Below are 19,819 nucleotides of genomic sequence, written 5' to 3'. Positions count from 1 at the left end.
CCCACCATGAAATACGCTGTCCCCTGGGACTTAGTACGCAGGATTTCAAGGCCCAGAATAGAAAGAGGACCCTGAGCCTCGTGCTCTCTCTCAGGGCCGTTTCTACCCCTTCCCAGCTGTTTTGCCTGCGAGGATATGTGCTTAGAGCTGCAGCTGGGACCAGGACAGGCTTAGCTGCAGTGTAAAAAGACAGCGCTTTGGTTTCTCACTTCATAGCATTGAAATCTTTATCTTGAATTTCATCTGTCTTTCCACACTGTAATTTACTCCAGAATTTCTGGAAGAGCCGTCCTTGGCCTTCTAACATTGCTGTCACACCAGTGGAGAAGCTAAGTCACTATGAAGCTGTCCTCCTCCTGATACAGATGGGACAGCAGGGTCCTGGAGAGCCAGGGACGTGTTTGGGAGCAAAACATAAGCAGAACTCCACAGTCTGCTGAAATAATGTTGGAACTGAGCAACCTTTAAAGGCTGTGGAGAATGCCCCTGGCTTGATGTCCCAGGAACCCAAGTGCCTCTGTCCTCAGGCAGTTCCTGGTTCCAGTGGAGGGAAATGCAGCGCCAAAGTCCTTTAGGAAGTGGGCAGTGCCCTGGGCTGAGGGTGCAGCTCGGGGGAGAATGCGTGTTCAGCTAGTGCTGGAGGAAGTGGGTGGTTCCTCGCCCAGCCGGCCGGCAGGAAGCAGGCCCACCCTGCCCTCCAGTTGCTGTTCACCGTGCACTTTCTCATTTCAGGGCTCTGCATTTTATTTTTTGCAGTGCTGGGTGTGGAACGTAGAGCCTTGTGCTAAGCATGCGCTCTCCCCCCAAGCTGTATACTCAGCCCCACAGTTTAATGTCATTTTCAAGATAGGGGGCTTGATGAAACCAGTGTTCTTGGAGCATCCTGCAGACTTGGCCTCCTGGAGTCTCCCCAGAGGCCATTTCTGGGCTCTGTCTATCCTAGGCCCACCCACTTGGCCACTTCCATTCCATCTGATGAATGGGTTTGTAAGGCAACAAACAATCACTCAACAGCGGACCATTACCACTCATCTTTTCTTTGCATTTGTATGATGCCTTTGACACCTTGCAGATGCAGTTTCTCCAGCACTCTTCCTTTTTACCCCGTTTGCCAACACTGGCCCATGAGAATCCCTGCCCCACCACCACGTATCCCCCCAATACAACAGCATGACAACATCTTTGGAAACAATTTTCTTAAGAGAACCTTGAGTTCCTAGTGAGTCCAGCTGGAGTGGCTAGTCCCGTGGTGCTAGTCTTGGAGTGCAGACGGGAGGCCAAGGGCAGTGTGAGGAGACCAGCACCGAGGGTGTGTAAGTGAGGTGTCCTACTGATTCCTAGAGCGATGGTCCCTTAGGGACACTGTGACTATCATGAGGACTCCTTAGACCTGCCGGGATAACTACTGGAAGGGGGCTTGCCCATTCTGTCTGGTTAGGGCCAGTGAGGGGAGGCAGCCAGCACTGCCTGGGCTGTGAGGGGTGGTAAGACACCAGCCTGCTTCTGCCTGGACTGAGTCACTGTGGCCTGGGAATGATGCAGACAGGCCCCAGATGCCCCTTACTTTCCTCTGTAAGAGTTCTCTTCCTGCCTGTCCCGAAGGTCACAGTGAGAGCCCACACTTTGGGGCAGCCTTGGGCTCTAAGCGCAGCACTATTCACCCGCTGTCACCTGGCCCCTCCCCGCAAGGGCTGTGGTGAGGAAGGAAAACCATGCCTCGGAGAAGACGGCACAGAGCACACGCTCAGGACATGGCAGCAAATCCTGGGGTTTGGAGAGGCCAAAAACTGGCCAAGGGCCAGAGCCCCCAGATCGTCCTGTGTCCCGGGGGAAGTGGTTCTGCCCTTTTGTGGAGAGCCTTCCTTGCAGAGCACACATTGAAGGGGTTGGGGTGCTGCCTCACTGCCAGGAAGCTGCCCCCCTCAAGCTGTGGTGCCAGCTCTCAAAAGCACAGCCAGAAAGCTGTGTGTGCCATCTTTTCAAAGATGGCTATCAAATAACTACTCTCGCCATCTCTGATGATAAGTCCTCTCCGCACTGTCCCCTCCCAGGCCCCGGGGCCAGATTTCCAGCCAGTTTCTCTCCTCCCTCTTCGTATCTGGAGCCACCTTCAGCCCGGCACTGTCTGTCCAGAGCCAGCCCCACCTTGGGAAGGAGGCAAAGGGCCTCCCTGACATCACAAAGGAGAACGTAGAACCCAAAAGTGGGACTGCGGTTCTCCAAAGCTTCCCGGTGCGCACGCACTGGCGCCTACCTCCTACGCGTGCTGGCCTTCCTCTGTACTGTGGTAGTCCCCAAAGGGCTGTACTCGAATGGAAGGAGGCTGCCCAGTAACCTTTCTCCATCGCCCCTACTCCTTCCCTGCTGTACCCCTGCCCACTGTCATTCCCACCGAACGGACGCAGAACAGCATGCTCAGGGGCACATAAACGCCTCAGTTTCCCTGTGTGTTAAATGAGACACAGAAGTTGGACACACTGCTCTCTAACGTCTCCTCTAGCGCCTCCTGGTGACAAACTTGGACAACAGCCACTAGTGGGTGGTGGTAAAAGCAGCTGATGGGGCCCCCAGCCAGCAGTCCCCTTCAGAGACAGACTTCCCTTCTGGTTGCTATTGCCAGTTCCAGCCATTCCCCGGACTCTGAGCTAGCAGTAGGCCTACACATGATCCAGGCACTCCTCAACTCGGCTCTAGAAGAGGGCATCTCCGTGGTGCAGGGACACTCCCCGCCACCAGGAAGAAATGCCCGCGTGTCCACTCAGCACTGGGGAAGCGCTGAGCTGCCATTCCACAGCCAGGTCTAGATCTCCCACCCCAGCACGCCCCTGTGCCAGGGGGAGGCAGGGCCAGCGCAAGGGCCGCCAGGAGGGAAGCCCGGCCCCGCAGACCCACTAGGGATGCCCTGTGCTGGGCCCCTGTTTGGCAGACAGCTTGCTCAGGGAAGAGAGGGGGTAATGCGGCCTGCAGAGGAGGTGGCACACCAGCCAGGCGGCCCCATACCGTGGGTTCTGATGGCCTCTCAACCTCAACATTCATGAAGCAACTACTCTGTGGAAGGTACAGCGATAGACTTTCACAAGCATCCTTCAGCCTCACTGCAGCCCCAGGGAGGGCACATGCCTCTCCCTGTTTTATAAACGAGGAGGCTGAGGCCTAGCCAGACTTGACTGGCTTAATGAGACAGTAGCAGAACTGGGCCTGGAACCCGGCCTCCAGGACTCGTCCAATGCTCTTTGCCCGCACGGTGTTCTCCTCTGCCTGTCAGCATGGTCTCCCACGTCCCCTGTGCTTGGAGAAGCAGCAGTCCCCTCCGGGCTCAGGACACAGGACAGCCTGTGTCGGGTCAGATCTCCTGGGTACACCTGGTTGACTGCTCCCTCTGAGAGCACCAGGCATATGGTGGGCAGAACCCTAACAGTCTGTGTCCTGGGCTTACCAGCCAAGGGGCCTCTGGTGGGTCCCTGGGAGCTGCCTGCAGGGCCCCAGGATAGACAGCTGAAGTGCTGCTTCCCGGGAAGTCACTGGTGGCAGCAGACGTCACCTGAGGTCCGATTCCAACCTGCTCAGGTTTAGTTGGGGAGGGAGGCATGAGCAATGCAGATGCCCCAAGTCCTGGCGACATGTCCCCTGTTCTGCTAGGCCCCACTGCCCAGCCCAACTCTGTTGTGGACAGAAAGGCCAGGTCTGCCTGAAGCTGACATCCTCACTCGCTGTCCTTCCAGCAGCCAGTCAGTTCAAAGTGGGGGAAAGGGCACTGCACAGATAGATGGTCCTCAGGGTGGGGAGGAAGTGTCTGAGCTGTTCAGCCTTGTGGCACCTTCTGGGCCTGTGTCCTTGTTATGTAAGTACTCCGCACTAACCCACCGCTCAGTTGGGTGTTTCTTCATTTGAACACGGCTCCTGCTGGAATCCATGACTGCAAAACGTTCTTCCAGCTCCTACGGGCTGCGAACTTGCACTTTTCACACAGTTCAGTATTTGGGCCTCAGACCCCAAGTGGGTCACTTAGAGGCACAGAACTCAGAGAGCCAGCCTTGCCCACCACTCCCTGAGCCAGAGTGAAAAAGGGACGAGAGGGAAGTCGGGATGCACAGAACTCATCATCGGGCAGAAGGGACCCGGGCTGTGCTCTGCACCCCTCAGAGGCACAGCGCTGTGGGACCGAGCCGGAAGCCTCTCTAGGAGTTGGGCTGCGGGTCCAGGCTAGGCCCTCTGGCAGGACCCGCTATCACTGTGAGCTGTGGCCCAATGAGGTGGAGTGGAAGCCAGGTCACATCCAGCTCCTCTCCTCTGCTCTACCCCTTGTGTCAGCCAGGCCAGCATAGAGTTTGAGCTCCTCTCCCTCTTCCCCTCCCTGACACTCCATTCTCCCATGACGTGGAGGCCTTGAGTCCTTCTGTCCTTTCTGGGCCTCTTTCGATCAACCTGCTTGGGGTGGGAAGCTCCAACATTTCTGTCCCCACCTCGTAGCCTTCGTTTTCCTCCACCACCACCATTGTCTGGTTGGCAAAAGGAGAGGAAAGCAGCCAAACGCTGTGAGCTGGCCCTTTCCTCCAGGCTGTGTGGATGGAGGTGTGGGGGAGGTGAAGCAAGAGGACGGATCTGTGAGGGCAGCACCCCTCTTCCTGGAAGCTTGCTTGTCCATCCTCCACCCGACACTACTGTACGACAGGGGCAGAGGGGTGCCGGAGGGTGGAAGTGAGCCAGGTCTCACTTAGAGCTGGGAGCTGCATGGTCCGGGTGGAGGAAGGTGGTGGCGGTGTAGTTCTGGAAAAGAGGCTGCAGGAACATGCCAATGGTGCCGAAGACACAGACAAAGACAAAGATCCAGAGGAACAGGCGGTCGATTACCATGGCGACGTACTTCCAGTCCTCACTCACCTGGATGGAGGAGACGAAGGAAGCCTGGTGTCAGTCACATGGTGAGGGACAGGTATAAGCCGGTCCTACCACACAGACACATCCGGTCCTCCCCTCAGCAATGCTAAAGCACAGCTCCAATCTTACCTGCCCTCACGGCCCATGCACAACGCCAGATCTGGAATCCAAGTCCCCTGACAATTAGGATCTTATCTCCTATTCTTTTCCACCCCACAGTCTGGACTCACAGAACATCTTCTTCCAGGTCTCTATGCCTTTGGGTTTCCTTTGTGTTCTGAAAATCGTGACCTCTTTTTCTTTACCTGGCAAACCCATACATATCCCTCAAAGACCAAATTAAATATCACCTTCTCTATGAAGCACAAAGGCCCCAAAGGGAGGAGATTGATGAGTCAGAAAGATCACACTCTCCGGGCTTTGAGAGCCAGCCAGTGCTCCTCAGAGCTGCCCCACCGCAGCCTGAGTCTAGGCCAGCATACACAGGGGCCCAGCCAGCTGGCGGGGTGGGGGCTGTCAGCCATGCACTCTCCTTTAGTCAGCAGCTGAATAATCACTCAAGCGTGTGGCCGCTCTGCCTAACGGCCACCTGGCACCATGCTAGGTGCTGGAGATACAACTGAGAAGACAAACACAGCCAGCAGTTTACGGTCTCCTGAGGGAGGCGGAGGCAAAAATACATAATGTTTAAAATGACACATGGTGTAGGGACACAAGTGGCAACTAAGCTAAGATCTGATGGTTGAGGAGGAGCCCACTTTCAGGAATGAGGTGAAGAAAAACGCTCAGACAAATCCATATGGTACCCTTTAAATATGTTCAAGCCATGAAAGGCCAAGCTGAGAAGCAATTCCAAACTGAAGGAAATGAAGGAGATGTGACAACTACATGCAGTTTGAGGTCTTAGATTGCAGTGGGGGTGGGGACAGTGACACCAAAAAGGACATTACGGGGACACATGGAAATATGTGAATGTGGACTTTATATTAGATAAAGACATTGAGGGGCCAGGGATATAGCTGAGTGGCACAGCACCTTGCTTGGCAAGTGCAAGGCCCTGAGTTTGATTCCCGGTACCAAAAAATAAGTAAATAAAAAATGTAGAATGCCGGGGCATGGTGGCACATGCCTGTAATCCCAGCACTCAGGGAGGCTGAGGCAGGAGGATCATTGTGAGTTTGAGGCCAGCCTGTGCTACAAAGTGAACTCAAGGCAACCTGAACTACATAGCAAGACCTTGTCTCAAAAAGACCAAAAAAAGAAAAAAAAAGACATGGATGGTCAATTTTCTGCATATGATCATTAAACCCAGGGGTTTAATTTGTTTAAACAAATGGAGATGGACCCCAGGGTCTCAAGCACACTCCACCGAGCCACATCCCCAGCCCCAACCTGGTTTAGGCCAGAGAATGTCCCTGTTCTCAGAGAGACACACTGGAGTATTTGGGATAAATGGTCACAGTGTTTCCAACTTACTCTCACATAGTAGAGCAAAAATTAACAACGCTAATAATCATCTTAAAGGAAAAAAGAAAAACAATCCAAACAAAAGGACCCATATGGGCCAAGGCCCTGAGGCAAAAAACAGCTTGTCTTGCTTCAGAGCGCTCAGCAGTAAACTGGTGCCCTGAGCAAGGGGGAGAGCACAAGTAGACAAGGGTCACTGATAAGTAGACAAGGGTCACTGATTACTCGGATCCAAGAGCTGAGTAAGGGAGACAATTAGGAGATTCCTCCCTGCTCCAGGCAGGAGCTCCTGGCGACCTAGAACCAGGTGTTAGCACAGAGGTGGGGAAGAAAGGATGAAGTTGCAAGTTATTTCTGAGGTGTGCTCACGGAACAGGACTTCTAATGACCCAGATGGTGGGGAAAATAAGAGAGAGAAGAGTCAAGCATCACTCCAGAGTTTTGGCCTGAACTGCTAGCTGAATGGTGATACCATCTGCTAAATGCTGGGGGAAAGTCAGGCGTAGGAACGTAGCTCGAGCACACAGTTGGGGCATGCTGAGGTCGAGGGGCCTGCAAGGCATCCAAGTAGGTTGCGGATCCCCGGCGCCCAGCTGTGGAAATGCTGAAACACGAATGTGCTGCAGCAGGTGCAGAAGGGGAGGCTGTGAGGCAGCAGCAGCTGGGCCCCGCGTCCCAGCACCTCCACCTGGCCTCAGCTGGCCGTGAGGCTCCCCATGCCATCTCCTTCACCCCAACTAGAGATGCTTCTTGGTCCAAGCTTTAGCTCCTACCCAAGTTCCTGCCACCCATGGGAGGAGACATTTGACACCCTCCCAGCCCACACAAAGCATGGTGCCCGCCCTTCCTGTTCCCCAAACAGGAACAGGAGTGTCCCAGAGGAAGCCTGGCCCGTCACCATGGCAACAGCTGAGCCTTGGCCCGAAACCAGCCAGGTGGAGGCTGACCACAGAGCCAACCAGCTGCGGCCCAGAGTGGGGTGATGTCAACCTGCCATACCTCCCCGCAACTCCTGGTTCAGTCTTAAGGAATCCCTTTCTGGGGAGCTGCTGCAGAAAAAGCCAAAACTCTGGGTGTGCAGAGAGGGGAGCAGAGAGGTGTTCAGGGAGCCTTCACCTCTGCCCACCCCCATCTCCATAAATATTTCACCCTGGGCCCCAGAAGAGCAGGAAAGGAATATCGATTGGAGCAGGCTCACAGAACTCTTAACCCCGGCGCGCGCGTGCGCACGCACACACACACACACACACACACACACACACACACGCTGCCAGACACACAGGCTTACTGTCCTCGATTTAGCTTCCCATGGGGCTCACAAAGGACTCGCCTCCGTCTGTGCTAGGAGCAGCAGATTAACAAGGTGCAGTGATGGCTGCAGGAAGGATCCTGGTGGTGACAGCCACAGATCAGCTGCAAAGCCAGCTGAGCCTCTTCCTGTTCCAGGCTGCCCTCGGAACACTAAGATGCCCTAGCTGAAGCCTTTCGCCCTCGATGTGAGGAGGCCCAAGGTCATGTTGAACCATCTGCAATTTAGGTGACACAGCCTCCTGGAAGCAATGCGGGAAGAACCCAGGCCAGCGCCCGGGACTCCACAGCAGGCCCAACTCCCCTTCTCTCCACCCGGCGCTCAGCCTGGCGTGCGCAGGGCCCCGTCCCGCCCGCTCCCCGCGTTGCCTCCCGCGCACTCACACTCTGGTCGTCGTCCTCGCTCCGCATGTGGTCTGCGATGAAGCGCACGCCATCCACCGCCTCACGGAGGCCGCAGCCGCAGGGTCCTCCAGGGCGCCCCTGACCGCTCGCCGCTGCAGGCTCTGCCCCGAAGGCCCCGGCCAAGCCCTGCACGGAGGCGCGGTTGACAAAACAGGTGCAGGAGTCGGCCCCGGGTGCCTCGCGGAAGAACAGGGCCCCGGCGCCCTGGCGCTCACGCTGCCGCCGCCTCAGGCGCAGGCGCTGGCGGGCGCAGTGGTGGCGCGGCTGCTGCATGAAGAGCAGCGTGGGCAGCTTCTCCAGGAACACGACCTTGACCCAGGGCGCCATGGTGTGCGTGGTGGGCGAGCGGTGGTGCACATTGAGCACGCACACGCTGGTGACGATGGAGAAGGTGACCAGCACCATGGTGAACATGAGGTACTTGCCAACGAGGGGCACGTCGAGTGAGGTGGGCGGCACAATCTTGGAGATGAGCAGCAGGAAGACCGTGAGCGCCAGCAGCACAGAGATGCACAGCGTCATCTTCTCGCCACAGTCCGACGGCAGGTAGAAGACGAGGATGGCCAGCGAGGTGATGAGCACGCAGGGGATGATGAGGTTGATGGTGTAGAAGAGCGGCTTGCGGCGGATGATGAAGTCATAGGTGATGTCCACGTAGGTGGAGTCGTCGGGGTGCTCGTTGCGCCGGCCCGGCAGCGCCACGATGTCCCACTCCCCGCTGGGCGTGAAGTCGTCCAGGCTGGCCACGTCACTCTTGAGCACCAGGTCGATCTCCGTGCGGTCGTAAGTCCAGGAGCGGAACTTCATGGTGCAGTTCTGCTGGTCGAACGGGAAGTGCTTTACTTCGATCTTGCAGGCGCTCTTGTAGATGGCAGGTGGCAGCCAGAAGATACTGCCGTCGTAGGAGACCACCGCGTTGGAGTAGAAGGACACCTCGTACATGCCATCGGCACTGTCAAGGGATGGCATGGTCAGCCCTAGCCTAAGCGGTTCCTCACTCCCACCCATCCAGCCAGCCCCAAGTGGGAGGAGAAAAAAGCCAGGCAAGCTGGGAGGAGGGGGACCCCATGGCTGAGAGAGCTACTGTCCAAGAGACCGAGGGCTGGAGCAGGAGCTAGCAGGAAGGTCCAGCAGGTGGGTTGGTGGCAAGAAGAGGTGCCCTGGCCCCTCCGAGATAAAAGAGGGTAGCGGGATGGAGGGGACATGCTTCCTACTTGTCTCACGTTGTGCAAGCCTGTTACTCTTCGTGAGTGCGAGGACAGTGGGAGAACAGAGTGAGGAGCTCCAGGAGGGGGACAAGGGCAGGGGGGAGTAGGACGTGGTCCCATTATCCGTTCGATCAGGTGGAGGGATTACTGCAGGAGTTAAGCTAGAACCCGGAGGAGAAGCTGGGACTTTAAGTTTCTTTGATCCTGCCCAAACTTCCATGAAAGCCTATTTTTTAGTCAGTTTAGGCCCTGAGGGCTGTGGATCTTACATCTTCACCACAGCTCCACGTTCCTGGCAGTCCTAGTTGGCAGATCATGGCTCAAGTCAGCTTGACCCGGGTCTTCTGTCTGCCTGGAAAAGCCCTTTCCCTCTCATAGCAAAGCTAATTTATCTTCCTGCGAGACTTTTTCCCTCCCTGAGTGCTCCCATTGTGTCTCCCGACCTTCCCTTTACCCCAGGGCCACCTACTTGTTGTACAGGACCACATCTGGGAGCCAGATGTGTTTGGAAGGGAGTCGAACCTTCTTCATATTGTCAAACTCCTCAGGCTTCCAGGTGAGGCGATAATCCTCCCACTCCTGGGAAAGGAAGAGAGGAAGGCAGCACCAATCTCCACCCCAGAAGGGGCCAAAGGTCAAGAAAAGGGACAAGAGGGAACCCATTTGGCTTGAGGAAGCTCTTAAAAGCCAGCCTCTTGGGGCTGGGGATCTAGCTCAGCAGCACAAGCACTTGCCTGGCAAGTGCAAAGGCCTTGAGTTCGATTCCCAACACCAAAAAAAAAAAAAAAAGCCTCTTCCCCAAAAGTGAGCTTTTGGCCCATGAAGTGTGGCTCACATGATTCTTTCACATTTAACTTGTGCAACTGGGCCAAGGTATTCTGATGTACATTTTACAGGTGAAAAAATGAACCTGGAGACATTTAATATGTTTAAAATAACAGAGTTAATGAATAACTGAACCAAGATTTAAACTGAATTTATTTAGGACTCTACAGTCTATGCCTGCTCTCCCTCTTTTAAGGAAACTGACGGGGAGAAAAGCTTATAAACAAAAATAAATAAATAAATAGAAAGAGGAGGAAAGAGAAGGCCAGGGGTGTGGTGGGAAGAGCACTTACCTGGGTCAGCCAAACATTGGTGGTCATGATCTGCTCCCGCTCATGCTGCAGGGAAAGAGGGAAGCTTCTGAGGAGCCCCCTGCCACCCCCCCCAACACCACGCACATCTCACCCACGTGGAACACACTTAGCGGAGTAAACACAGACACTGATACATTCTGGCTAGGCTGACTTCAGTAGCTTGGCAGAGAGCTTGGGACCCACACTCACCACACTGATGAGCTGGGCCAGTGACACCATGAGCTGCACTGTCACCAGCTCAGAGCCATTGGTGGCTGGGCGGATGAGTTTGTTGTAGCGGGCGGGATCCAGGAGATGCTCCACCAGTCGCTCCTCTGTGTCTGTACCCCACACTCCTAGGCAAGGCAGGGGCAGGAGGTGAGTAAACAGAAAGGCTCGCAAAGGAGCCACCCTCCCCAGGCAAGTGGGGGGACCCACTAGGCGCAACCACTGTGAAGTGCTCAGGTTACCCCTGGAGGTCCTGGATGAAGGGCCCCGTAGAGGAGCCCTTGTCTGTGACCACCGACTAAGAAGTTCGGACAGGACTGGGCGTGGCAGCACACGCCTGAAATCCCAGCACTGAGGAGGCTGAGGCACAAGGACTGCCATGAGTTCGGGGTCAGCATGGGCTACATGGTGAGTTCAAGGCCACCTTGAACTACACAGCAAGACCCTCTCTCAAAAAAAAAGTTCAGATAGGCCCTATGGAGAGACTGCCAGACTAGAACACACTCAAGGTCTGATGGAGATCTGCTGTTGTTCCAAGGTCCCTCAGAAGGGTTTCTACTTCCATGGTTTCCCTTCAAATACCTGCTGTTCATTCGTGGGAGACTTAGAGCATAGTGAAGGGGGAACAGTTTGCATCCCACCACACACCTGCTCTTCAACCAGTGTCCGCTAATGTGAGTAGGTAACACTGTGTGTCTCTACATGGGACTGTGCTCCTGGCACCATCCCTTTTCCTTGCAGGAACCAGGCTGAGGTAGGATGGCTGGACAGCCTAAACTGTGGGCTGGGAAGCTGTGGGGTGGGTGAGTCCCAAGCTCCGTACACACAGGAGTGCAGCCCACGAGTGGCACTCAGGTATGGCATTCTCAGTGCCTTGCACCTGCCCCTCGAGTGCTCTGTCTGCTTCCGTAACTCTGCACAAACGTGCCCCCCCCCCAGGCCTTTGGAGAGCTGCTTCCTCGTCCTCAAGCCTGTCAGTTTTCCCTTTCAAGTTTCCTGTCTTGTCGGACGAAGAGGACTGAAAAGTCTGTTCTCTCCCCTTTCTGCCTTATTCCCGTGGGAATGTTGAAGGGGGGAAATGATAGGGAGCCCAGGAAGAGGTGCTCAATCGGATATGTTGCCTGAGATAATGTGTCACCAAGAAATCAGATGGCACCTCAGCTGTCATTCAAACTGGCCCCCTGCCCTCGCATAAAGCTTCCTCGCTGTGCCCACAGCCTCCTCAGCACCACCGGCCAGGTTTACACTCCTCCCTGCATCCCTCACTTCTCGGGGTGGCTCCTCTTCCCAGTTCAGTCTCTGGGTGCGCGCCCTGCCACTCCGAGGGTCTCTCCCCCACCCCTCAGCAGGCTTCCCCAGCCCCAGGGAATCCCTCCTCCCTTGCGCCTTCTGGCCTGGCTGGGTAAGACAGAGCACAGCGTCTTGGGCCATCGCCCGGGGTAGCAGGACCTGACCAGTGCCCGTTCTTACCTAGGAGCAGCCCGAGGAGGCCCAAGCTGAGGAGCAGCGCCATGGGGCTGCAGCGCCGGGACATGCCGCCCGCATAGCACCAGCCGGAGCCGCGGGCGGGTGCTGTCCGTGGTGCTGAAGCCGCGCCCGCGCCGCACAGCCGGGCCCAGGTGGTGCTCGCGGCCTCGGTGCCGCTGTGCCAGCCTCACCGCGATTCCTAGGGCGCAGGAAGTCGACAGCGGGGAGGAACCAGCTTGCCTCTACCCCGATCGGAGCAAGCACAGGCTTCTCTGGCTGCTGTTCCAGGGACTACAATTGGGACGGGGAGGGGAGAGGGAGGAGTCTCCGCCCCGGAGGCGGAAGCGCCGGCCAGATCCCAGAAGGGGGTGGGGGGATTCCCGGGTGGGATATTCTTCTACTGGTCTCGCCTAGGTGGGCGTGCATGAGGCGAAGAAGGGCTGTCCGCCTCGTGGAGGAGGAGTTGTGAGGCCCAGAAGTTGAGGCGGGACATGAAAAGATTTGAAAAAGAACCAGGACACTGGCGGGAAGAAGCAGCGGGCCAAGTAGGTCAGCGCCCTCTTGGTACAAGGGTCAGGTGGGAGGGTTAAGACTGACAAAATGACCCAAGTCGTTGAAGCTCGTGCTCGTTTTTCTCTTCCTGGGAAAGCTGGGAACATGCTTTTTAGGCCCTTAGAGAAAGAGAAGGGGTGGAGGTGAGGGTGGGGTTGTTATTTCAAGAAAGAAAGAAAAAAATCCCCAGCTTTGGAGTCTTGGAACAGAGTCCCCTTGCCTGTCCCTAGCTCCACCTACAAAATCTCCCTAGGAGGCCAGGACCCTGCCCACCCCCATTGGCTCTAAGGCAAGGAAGTCCAGACTTCTAAATGAGGTAACCTTGAAGCCCTTGAAGAGCGGGAAGATGAGGATCCTCTCTCACCCATATTTGATATTTGCTTCCACTTCACTCTTTGTCTTCCTTGTACCAGGAGATCAGGGGATCATTTCACAGAGAAAGACAGAAGCTAACATAAAGGATAGTAAAGATGAGAGAGGTGTCAAAGCTCAGTGGCATCTTTGATCTTGAAAGTCCTGAACTGCTGAGCCAATAAAGGCTTCTCTTTTATTTCTGAGGTGGATTTGTTGTCACTTTCAACCAAAAGATCCCCGACCAAAGTGAACTTATCACACAGCAAGGCCCTGTTTGTCTCATCCAGGCCCACTCCTCCAATCTCATCTGGGCCACATTTAATCCCTGCCACCCCCTATATATCTAGGGCTGTTAAACCCAGGGTTCTCTGGCTATTTTATCACTCTTTTCCCCCCTAACTACCTTTTAGTTAAATTGGAGCATTTGGCAGGTGTTTTCGTTCCTCAAGGAAGCTATATCTGACCCAGGATAAAATCAGGAGCTCTGTTACACGCTTGCAGAGCATGTCCAGTGAGATCCTTCTAAAGTAGTGGCTGCCTCTTCTAATAAATTATTAGGCATCCAGTAAAGGCTAAAGACACAGGAGAAGGACCAGTACAGACATGTGTAATATGTAGTGGGAAGTCCTCTCTAAAAGCTGAACTAGAAACAACTTATTTAACATGTCCCCAGGTTTTGAAAATGAGGGAAAGAAGCATGACAAGTTCCAGAAAAGCCCTGGAGAAGAGAAATGGCCACAGGCCCCACAGTGCACGCGGGAGTGGGCATGACCCTACACTACCAGCTGAAGGCGTGCATGTCTAAACATGCAGTAATCTCTCAGGAAGGAAATACTGGTGCCAATGAAAGGAGTAGATAATAAAAGCCTTAACAAAAAGGCAAGGAATGTGTGCAACCTCTGCACTTAGAGAGAGGGTCACAGGTGAGAAGATTCACCTCCAAAAACTTGCATGTCTACTGTATGTCAGGAACTATACAGGACCTGAGGATGCAGTGATCAAAAGGATTTAGTCCAGCTATTAAGAAGATCACAAGATGGATTTTTTTTTTTTTTTTTTTTTGGTACCAGGTATCGAACTCATGACCTCACACTTACCAGGTAGACACTGCGACTGAGCTAAATCCCCGGCCCAGAGATCACAATATAGCAGCAAATTATTTAACAGTGGGGCAGCTGCCCTGGGAGAAATGTAGATGAGGGGCACAGAGGAGGGAGAGTTAATAGTGCCTGAGGGGCCTGGAGGGAATGGAGATGAACATGGAGATTAGAAAGAGAAGAAAGGTATAAGACAAGGGAGGCTTGAAGATATTCCACAGTCCTGAGAGAAACAAGGGGCTTCTGTGGATGTGGTGTGATGGAGGAGACCAGGATGCCTTCTCTTAGGGAAATCAGCCTGTTTCTGGCTTGATATATAGAATAGAAAGGGTGAATGTGCTTGTTTGAAGCTGTGGCTGCTCCCTGATGCTCCTTCAGGCCAGTCTAAGCAGCCTGTTCACCATGGCCTTTCTTCTCAAATCACCCAGCTTTTACTTCAAGTTTTCTTCCAACCTGTGGAGGAACAAATCCTCAAACACAACCACCCAATGACCAAGGAGAGCTGCAACACCTCCCTGCCCTGTCTCTCCTCACACAGTGCCCTGTGCCTTCCGACTTCCAGAAGGGAAAGGCAGCTGGGGAGAGAGGACAGGCCAGCACCACATAGGGTAAAAGACAGATAGAAAGGTGGCAGTTCTGAGGCAAAATAGTGATTAGTTTTGACAATCTCATTGCCTCTGACCAGCCTCTCTCCTTCTGCCTCTGTTTTTCTCTCTGTCTGTGTCTCTCTTTCTTTCTTTTTTTTTTTTCTAGACAGTGTCCAGGCTGGTCTTGAACTCACTATGTAGCCTAGGCTGGCCTCAAACTCATAGCAGTCCTCCTGCCTCGGCCTCCCAAGTGCTGGGATCACAGGCTTGCACCACCACAACTGGCTTGTTTTGTTTTGTTAAGACAGGGTCTCACTATATAGTGCAGGCTGGCCTTGAACTCACTATGTAGCCGGCTGGTCTCAAACTCCTGGCAATCCTCCTGCCTCAGCCTCCTGAGGATTACAGGCATGTGCCACCATATCCGACATTTTTGGTATAGGCATATATCATTTCTGTGGGGTACGTAACTAAATCACATACATTCTTGTTATTTTTAAAGGAATATGTAGTGATACAACTTTGCAACCTTCCTTTTTCGTGTATGATTTTTCAAACATCTCCATACCCATAAATATTCTTTAATAATTAATTTTTTCTGTCTTTGAGACAGGGTCTTACTGTGTCCCCCAGGCTGATCCCTATTATTTGCTGATCCCTATTATTTCCCACACCATATTACAGTCAATTATATTCGGCTCCAGTTCACCCATTGCCATGTGTTCCTGAGGGCAGGAGCAGGAAATACAGTCAAAGATAAACTGAGTCACAGCTGTTGTGTAAGGAGCTCCTTCTCTATGTCACAAATCATGCCAGGAGCTTCCCACAGGGCCTGTATCTCCTTTATCACCACATCCCCAGCACCCACTGCAGCTTCAGGCAAAGAGCAAGTGCTAGGAACACATCTATTAAGCCAGTGTCAGAGCACTGTGCTTCTGGGCCGAGTCAGAGAGAGGGCTGCTCATCCTGCTTTGCAAAGCGCACCTGCTCACTCTGATAGCACACGACCTTTCCAGCAAAAGAAAATCCCTACAATCCACTTTCCACAGAACAGCTGGAGTGACCTGCAAAATGTTAAATCCCATCGTGCTATTTCCACTTTAAAATCCTCCAGTGGTTTCTCCCCACACTTTGAATAAAACCCAAACAACTTTTGTGGTCTCCATAATCCAGCCCCTGCCTTCTCTACTGGCCTTGTCTCACAGCCTGTCTCCTCTACTTTCACTAGACTCAAGCTACATGGATCCTCTCTCAAAGCATTTATTCAGTTCTGCAGTTTTATGCACTTTGCATGTGTTCTTATGAAATCCTACCAATAACTGGCCAAGGTAGGCAATACCACAATCTCTACCTTACAAGGCACCAACAGGATGTATATAACTCACCTAGGGTCATGTCATGAATGTCTGGTGGCGCTGGGGTTCAAAGCCTATGTTCTTAGCTAGTGTATCCTTCACTTCCTATTCTGGAACTCAGCCTTTGAGGTTACTGCTGTCTCTGCCTAAGAAGAACCTTCTGTTTCTCTCTCAGTCCTGCTTCTTTAATAGAGCTCACACTGTGAGAAAGACACCGCATCCAGACCCCACTCGGACCCATGGCAGCCCTGCCCAGGCCCAGCTCCCCGCTTTGGTGCAGTGAGCTGCTCATCCAGGGCCGAGCCCCAACAAGAGGCTGTTGGGTGGGCCAGATCTGGTTCTGACTGCGCTAATAAATCCGTGGAAAGAGAAAAAAAAAAAAAAAAACAGAGCTCAGCTCAAGTGCCACCTCCTTAGTGAGACCTTCCCTGACCACTGGATTTAAAGTAACCCAAGTCACTCTCTCCCATGTGGCCCTACCTTAACACCTTCTGCTGACTTTAAATCTGGGATATTATTCTGGCTCCTTACATGTTTGTTTTTTATGCACTCCTTGCAAAAAAGTGCCAAGAGAGCTGCTCTCACCTGTCTCATCCATTGCTTTAATATGCACACCTAGACCGGTGTCTAACACATGGAAAGCCCCACTAATGTTCATCGAGTGGCAAGCACCTCTTGGCTTTTGAGTAGTGACAAGTAATCAGATTGATAGTAGGTTTAGCACTTGCCATGCCATGGACTGAGCACCAAGCACCGTGTTACTCCTTTATATATCTCATTTCATCTCAACTGGCACAATGACCATGCTGCAAGGCAGAGTATCTTACTCATTTTATAGATAAGGACTCTAAGTGTTCAGAAAGTAAATGTCTTGCCAAGGTCACATATAGCACAACAGAGAAGCAAAGCAGCTGAGCTTAAATCCAAGTCCACTTTGGTCTGACTCCCCAGTCCATGCTCTTCCCAATCATTTGTGCTGGCTTTGCTGGTCTAATTCAGAGACTCCAACAGCCTCTGATGAGCACCCTTGCCTGCCCTCTGTCCTAAGCTCAGATGGCACAGCCCACTGGATGGTTCGTATCATTCGTTGCCTTCATGTGCTGTGTCCCAACTCAACTGCTATTTTCCACAAGCTCTGCTGTCCTTTCACAGGTCTCATTCTGTCAGGCTACTGTTATAGTTTCACAGACTTTTTTTCCACAGATTTTAAAGTGTCCCAAAATTGGTAATTTTTTTTAAACTTCCTTGCTGTAAAGTAAGTGCAAATTCATACACATGGCTTTGAATGCTTTCTGTTGTAGTCAGAGTTTACAAGGGAAAAGATTTAATACAGGACACATTATTTATAGAGTTACTTTATAATATTCACCCAAAAAGTCAAATGCAAAAGAGTATGTGAGATCTGTCCACACTCCAGAGACCCAAAGAATACAGCTGAGGGTCTGGATCCCATGGAGATGTACTACACAAGTCCAGCTGAAGATCTAGAGCCCATGGCAATGTCCTTCATGAATCCAGCTGGAGGCCTACAGCCTATGACAATGCTTCATGAACGTCTGCATTAAGGATCTGCACTGGAAAGGTCCGAAGGTCAGTTATAGAAGCTAGAAAGTCTGTGCCAGTGGGATGAAGGACCTGTGTCAGCAGGCTGAGGGATCTGCACTGGAGCCAGGAAGCAAAGCTCAAGGTAAGGACCAGCGCTCCCCTCAAAAGAACCATAACCGTCTTCAGCAACAGCAAGGACCCAAGCTCCGAGTTCATATTAGGAAAATCAGCATATTGATTGATGTTGATTCTCCAGGAGAATCAACAGCACACCATCTTCCCCACCAGTTCTCTTTTTATGCATTGGCAACAATCCTCAGGTGGGCCTTCCACTTCCAGTACCATGTTGACTCAGTTCAGCTGAGTGTTACAAGTTGACCATAAGTTGTTGATCTATCACACCTGCCAAGACCTAGCCCCCTGTCTCATTCTTTCCTTTACTCTAGATGGAGGATTTCTTTCTGTTCCTTCAATTTCCCATGGTCCTATCTCAAAACGTTTGTGTTTGCCGCCCCTGCCCAGAATGTCATCCCTTCCTCTTCCCACCAGCAGTTGTACCCACACTCCAGAGCTCAGTGGGTCACTTGTTCAGGAATACCTCTTCAGGTCACTGGTTTTGCATCCCTTTGGGGCACTGACCACACCTGCAAGTATGAGACGTAGCATGCAACAATCCACACAATGTCTTGACTTTCTACCAGGCTGAGCACACAGCAAATGCGAGGACTGGGACCATGTCCTTTCAGGCTATATCCCCCGTGCCTCACTTATAATAGGTGCTCGGAAAATGTGTTCCTTTTCTCCCATATTTAGTGAGCCAATGGGTTTTATAGAATCCAGATTTATCACATTCATCCCCCCATACAATGGAAACCCCATGAAGGCAGGGGTTCTAATCACTGCTTTTTCCTTAGCACCCAAGAATTCATTAAATCCATATGTCCAGCACTTCTTTCTCATTTCTACCCTCTACATTTCAGCTGGAAACAACGTCTAGTCATTTCAGATATGATTCACACAGGCTTCTAGATGCCAAAGGACTCTCCCAGCTAGAGCTGAGGTGCTGGACGGACCAGAAAGAGAAGACAAACCTTATTCCAGGGATCATTACTTTTGGGTTTCCTCATGGGATGCCTAGAGTCTGTGCAACACTCTAGGATTAGCTCATCCTGTTGTTTTCTTCTAATTAAATGCTTTATAAGATATAGAATCCAGGATCTTCTGGATTTCTGGGTAAGGGCTCAAGTCAAGTAATGTGTGAAAAGCTCTTGAGGGGAACCAGAAGGAGGCAGAGAGGGGCAGAAGGGCATGGACTGGGAGACAGACCCAGGAACTCGGCTTACTATCTGCATATCTTTGAGCAGTGACTTAGTTACTTTCCTTGGTGCTGGGACAAAATATCTGACACCTGCGACTAAAAGAAGGAGCGGTTTGTTTGCGCTCACGGTTTTAGCAGTTTCAGTCCACTTCAGCAGATTTAAACATAAAAATGTCCTGGGGTCTTCACTGTGTACCTTTACACTCAGGGCTTCACACGCTGCCCTCTCAGGAGGGCACTCAGGGCAGGCCAGGCCTGGCCTCCCAGGCCTTCCGAAATCTGGGTGAAAGCCCCCATGGCTGCACAACTCTCATACTTTGCATCCCCATAAAACCAGCACCACGTGCATGACACCAAGGTCTGCTCCAGCTAGAGCAGCAGCCAGGCTTCCTTTGATCATGGCTGCAGAGCCCTATGATTTCCTTGATGGCTAAGCACTGTGAACTGGATCCTGAGGCACCAATTCTCTAGATGGCCCTCCTCAAGCAGAGTGCCTTCAGGTTCTCTTTCTCAAAGCAAAGTCTTTCACTTTTGTACCCGTGATCCTTCAGTGGTTGGGGTCTTGCTGATAACATCAAGGCATCTTTCCTATCGTCCAGGCTAATCTTTTCAGCCATTAAGCTCCCCTTAGCAGAATTCTACAGGCCCCAACTTTACAAAAGCTTGCATTTCAGCACCAGCAATATTCTCCAAATTATTCTGCTCTACTTTTTGGTCCTACTTCTCACAGTAGATATGGCTAAAATCCACCAGCAGTTCTCAGCCACGGCCTTAAAATTTCCTCCAAGAAATTAGTCTGCAGCCCTTCATCTGTTTTCCACAAGGTTTCGGGACATGAACAAAATATAGACAAATTTTCTGCCAGAGTATAACACACGTGGTCTTGAGTCCAACTGCCAATGCAGCCCTTGTTACCAACTGAAACCTCCTAA

The 19,819-nt window shown here is 52.5% G+C and overlaps 1 protein-coding gene across 1 annotated transcript; it reads right to left on the bottom strand.

Moving 5' to 3' along the window:
• Positions 1–1,019: 1,019 nt before the first annotated feature.
• On the bottom strand, positions 1,020–12,619 carry Chrnb2 (cholinergic receptor, nicotinic, beta 2 (neuronal)). Its single transcript, XM_005411526.1, has 6 exons — positions 12,083–12,619; positions 10,595–10,740; positions 10,385–10,429; positions 9,736–9,845; positions 8,038–9,010; positions 1,020–4,881 (listed from the first exon to the last, which is right to left on the bottom strand). The coding sequence occupies exons 1-6, from the start codon at positions 12,144–12,146 to the stop codon at positions 4,711–4,713; spliced, it is 1,509 nt and encodes a 502-aa protein (XP_005411583.1). The 5' UTR covers positions 12,147–12,619; the 3' UTR covers positions 1,020–4,710.
• Between the last annotated feature and the right edge of the window lie 7,200 nt (positions 12,620–19,819).

Source organism: Chinchilla lanigera, unplaced genomic scaffold (assembly GCF_000276665.1).
Source record: "Chinchilla lanigera isolate Chin_1 unplaced genomic scaffold, ChiLan1.0 scaffold00144, whole genome shotgun sequence".
Taxonomy (NCBI): domain Eukaryota; kingdom Metazoa; phylum Chordata; class Mammalia; order Rodentia; family Chinchillidae; genus Chinchilla; species Chinchilla lanigera.
The sequence above is the reverse complement of the archived record's forward strand: the minus strand, read 5'-3'. Positions and strand labels throughout refer to the sequence as shown.

Bases quoted from the DNA above. Each gene is read 5' to 3' on its own strand.
- Chrnb2 (XM_005411526.1), bottom strand. From the start codon at position 12,146: ATGTCCCGGCGCTGCAGCCCCATGGCGCTGCTCCTCAGCTTGGGCCTC. The intron at 10,741-12,082 runs GTAAGAACGGGC...TGCCTTGCCTAG, and splicing joins CCTCCTCGGGCTGCTCCTAG to GAGTGTGGGGTACAGACACA. The intron at 4,882-8,037 runs GTGAGTGCGCGG...TCCTCCATCCAG, and splicing joins GCGAGGACGACGACCAGAGT to GTGAGTGAGGACTGGAAGTA.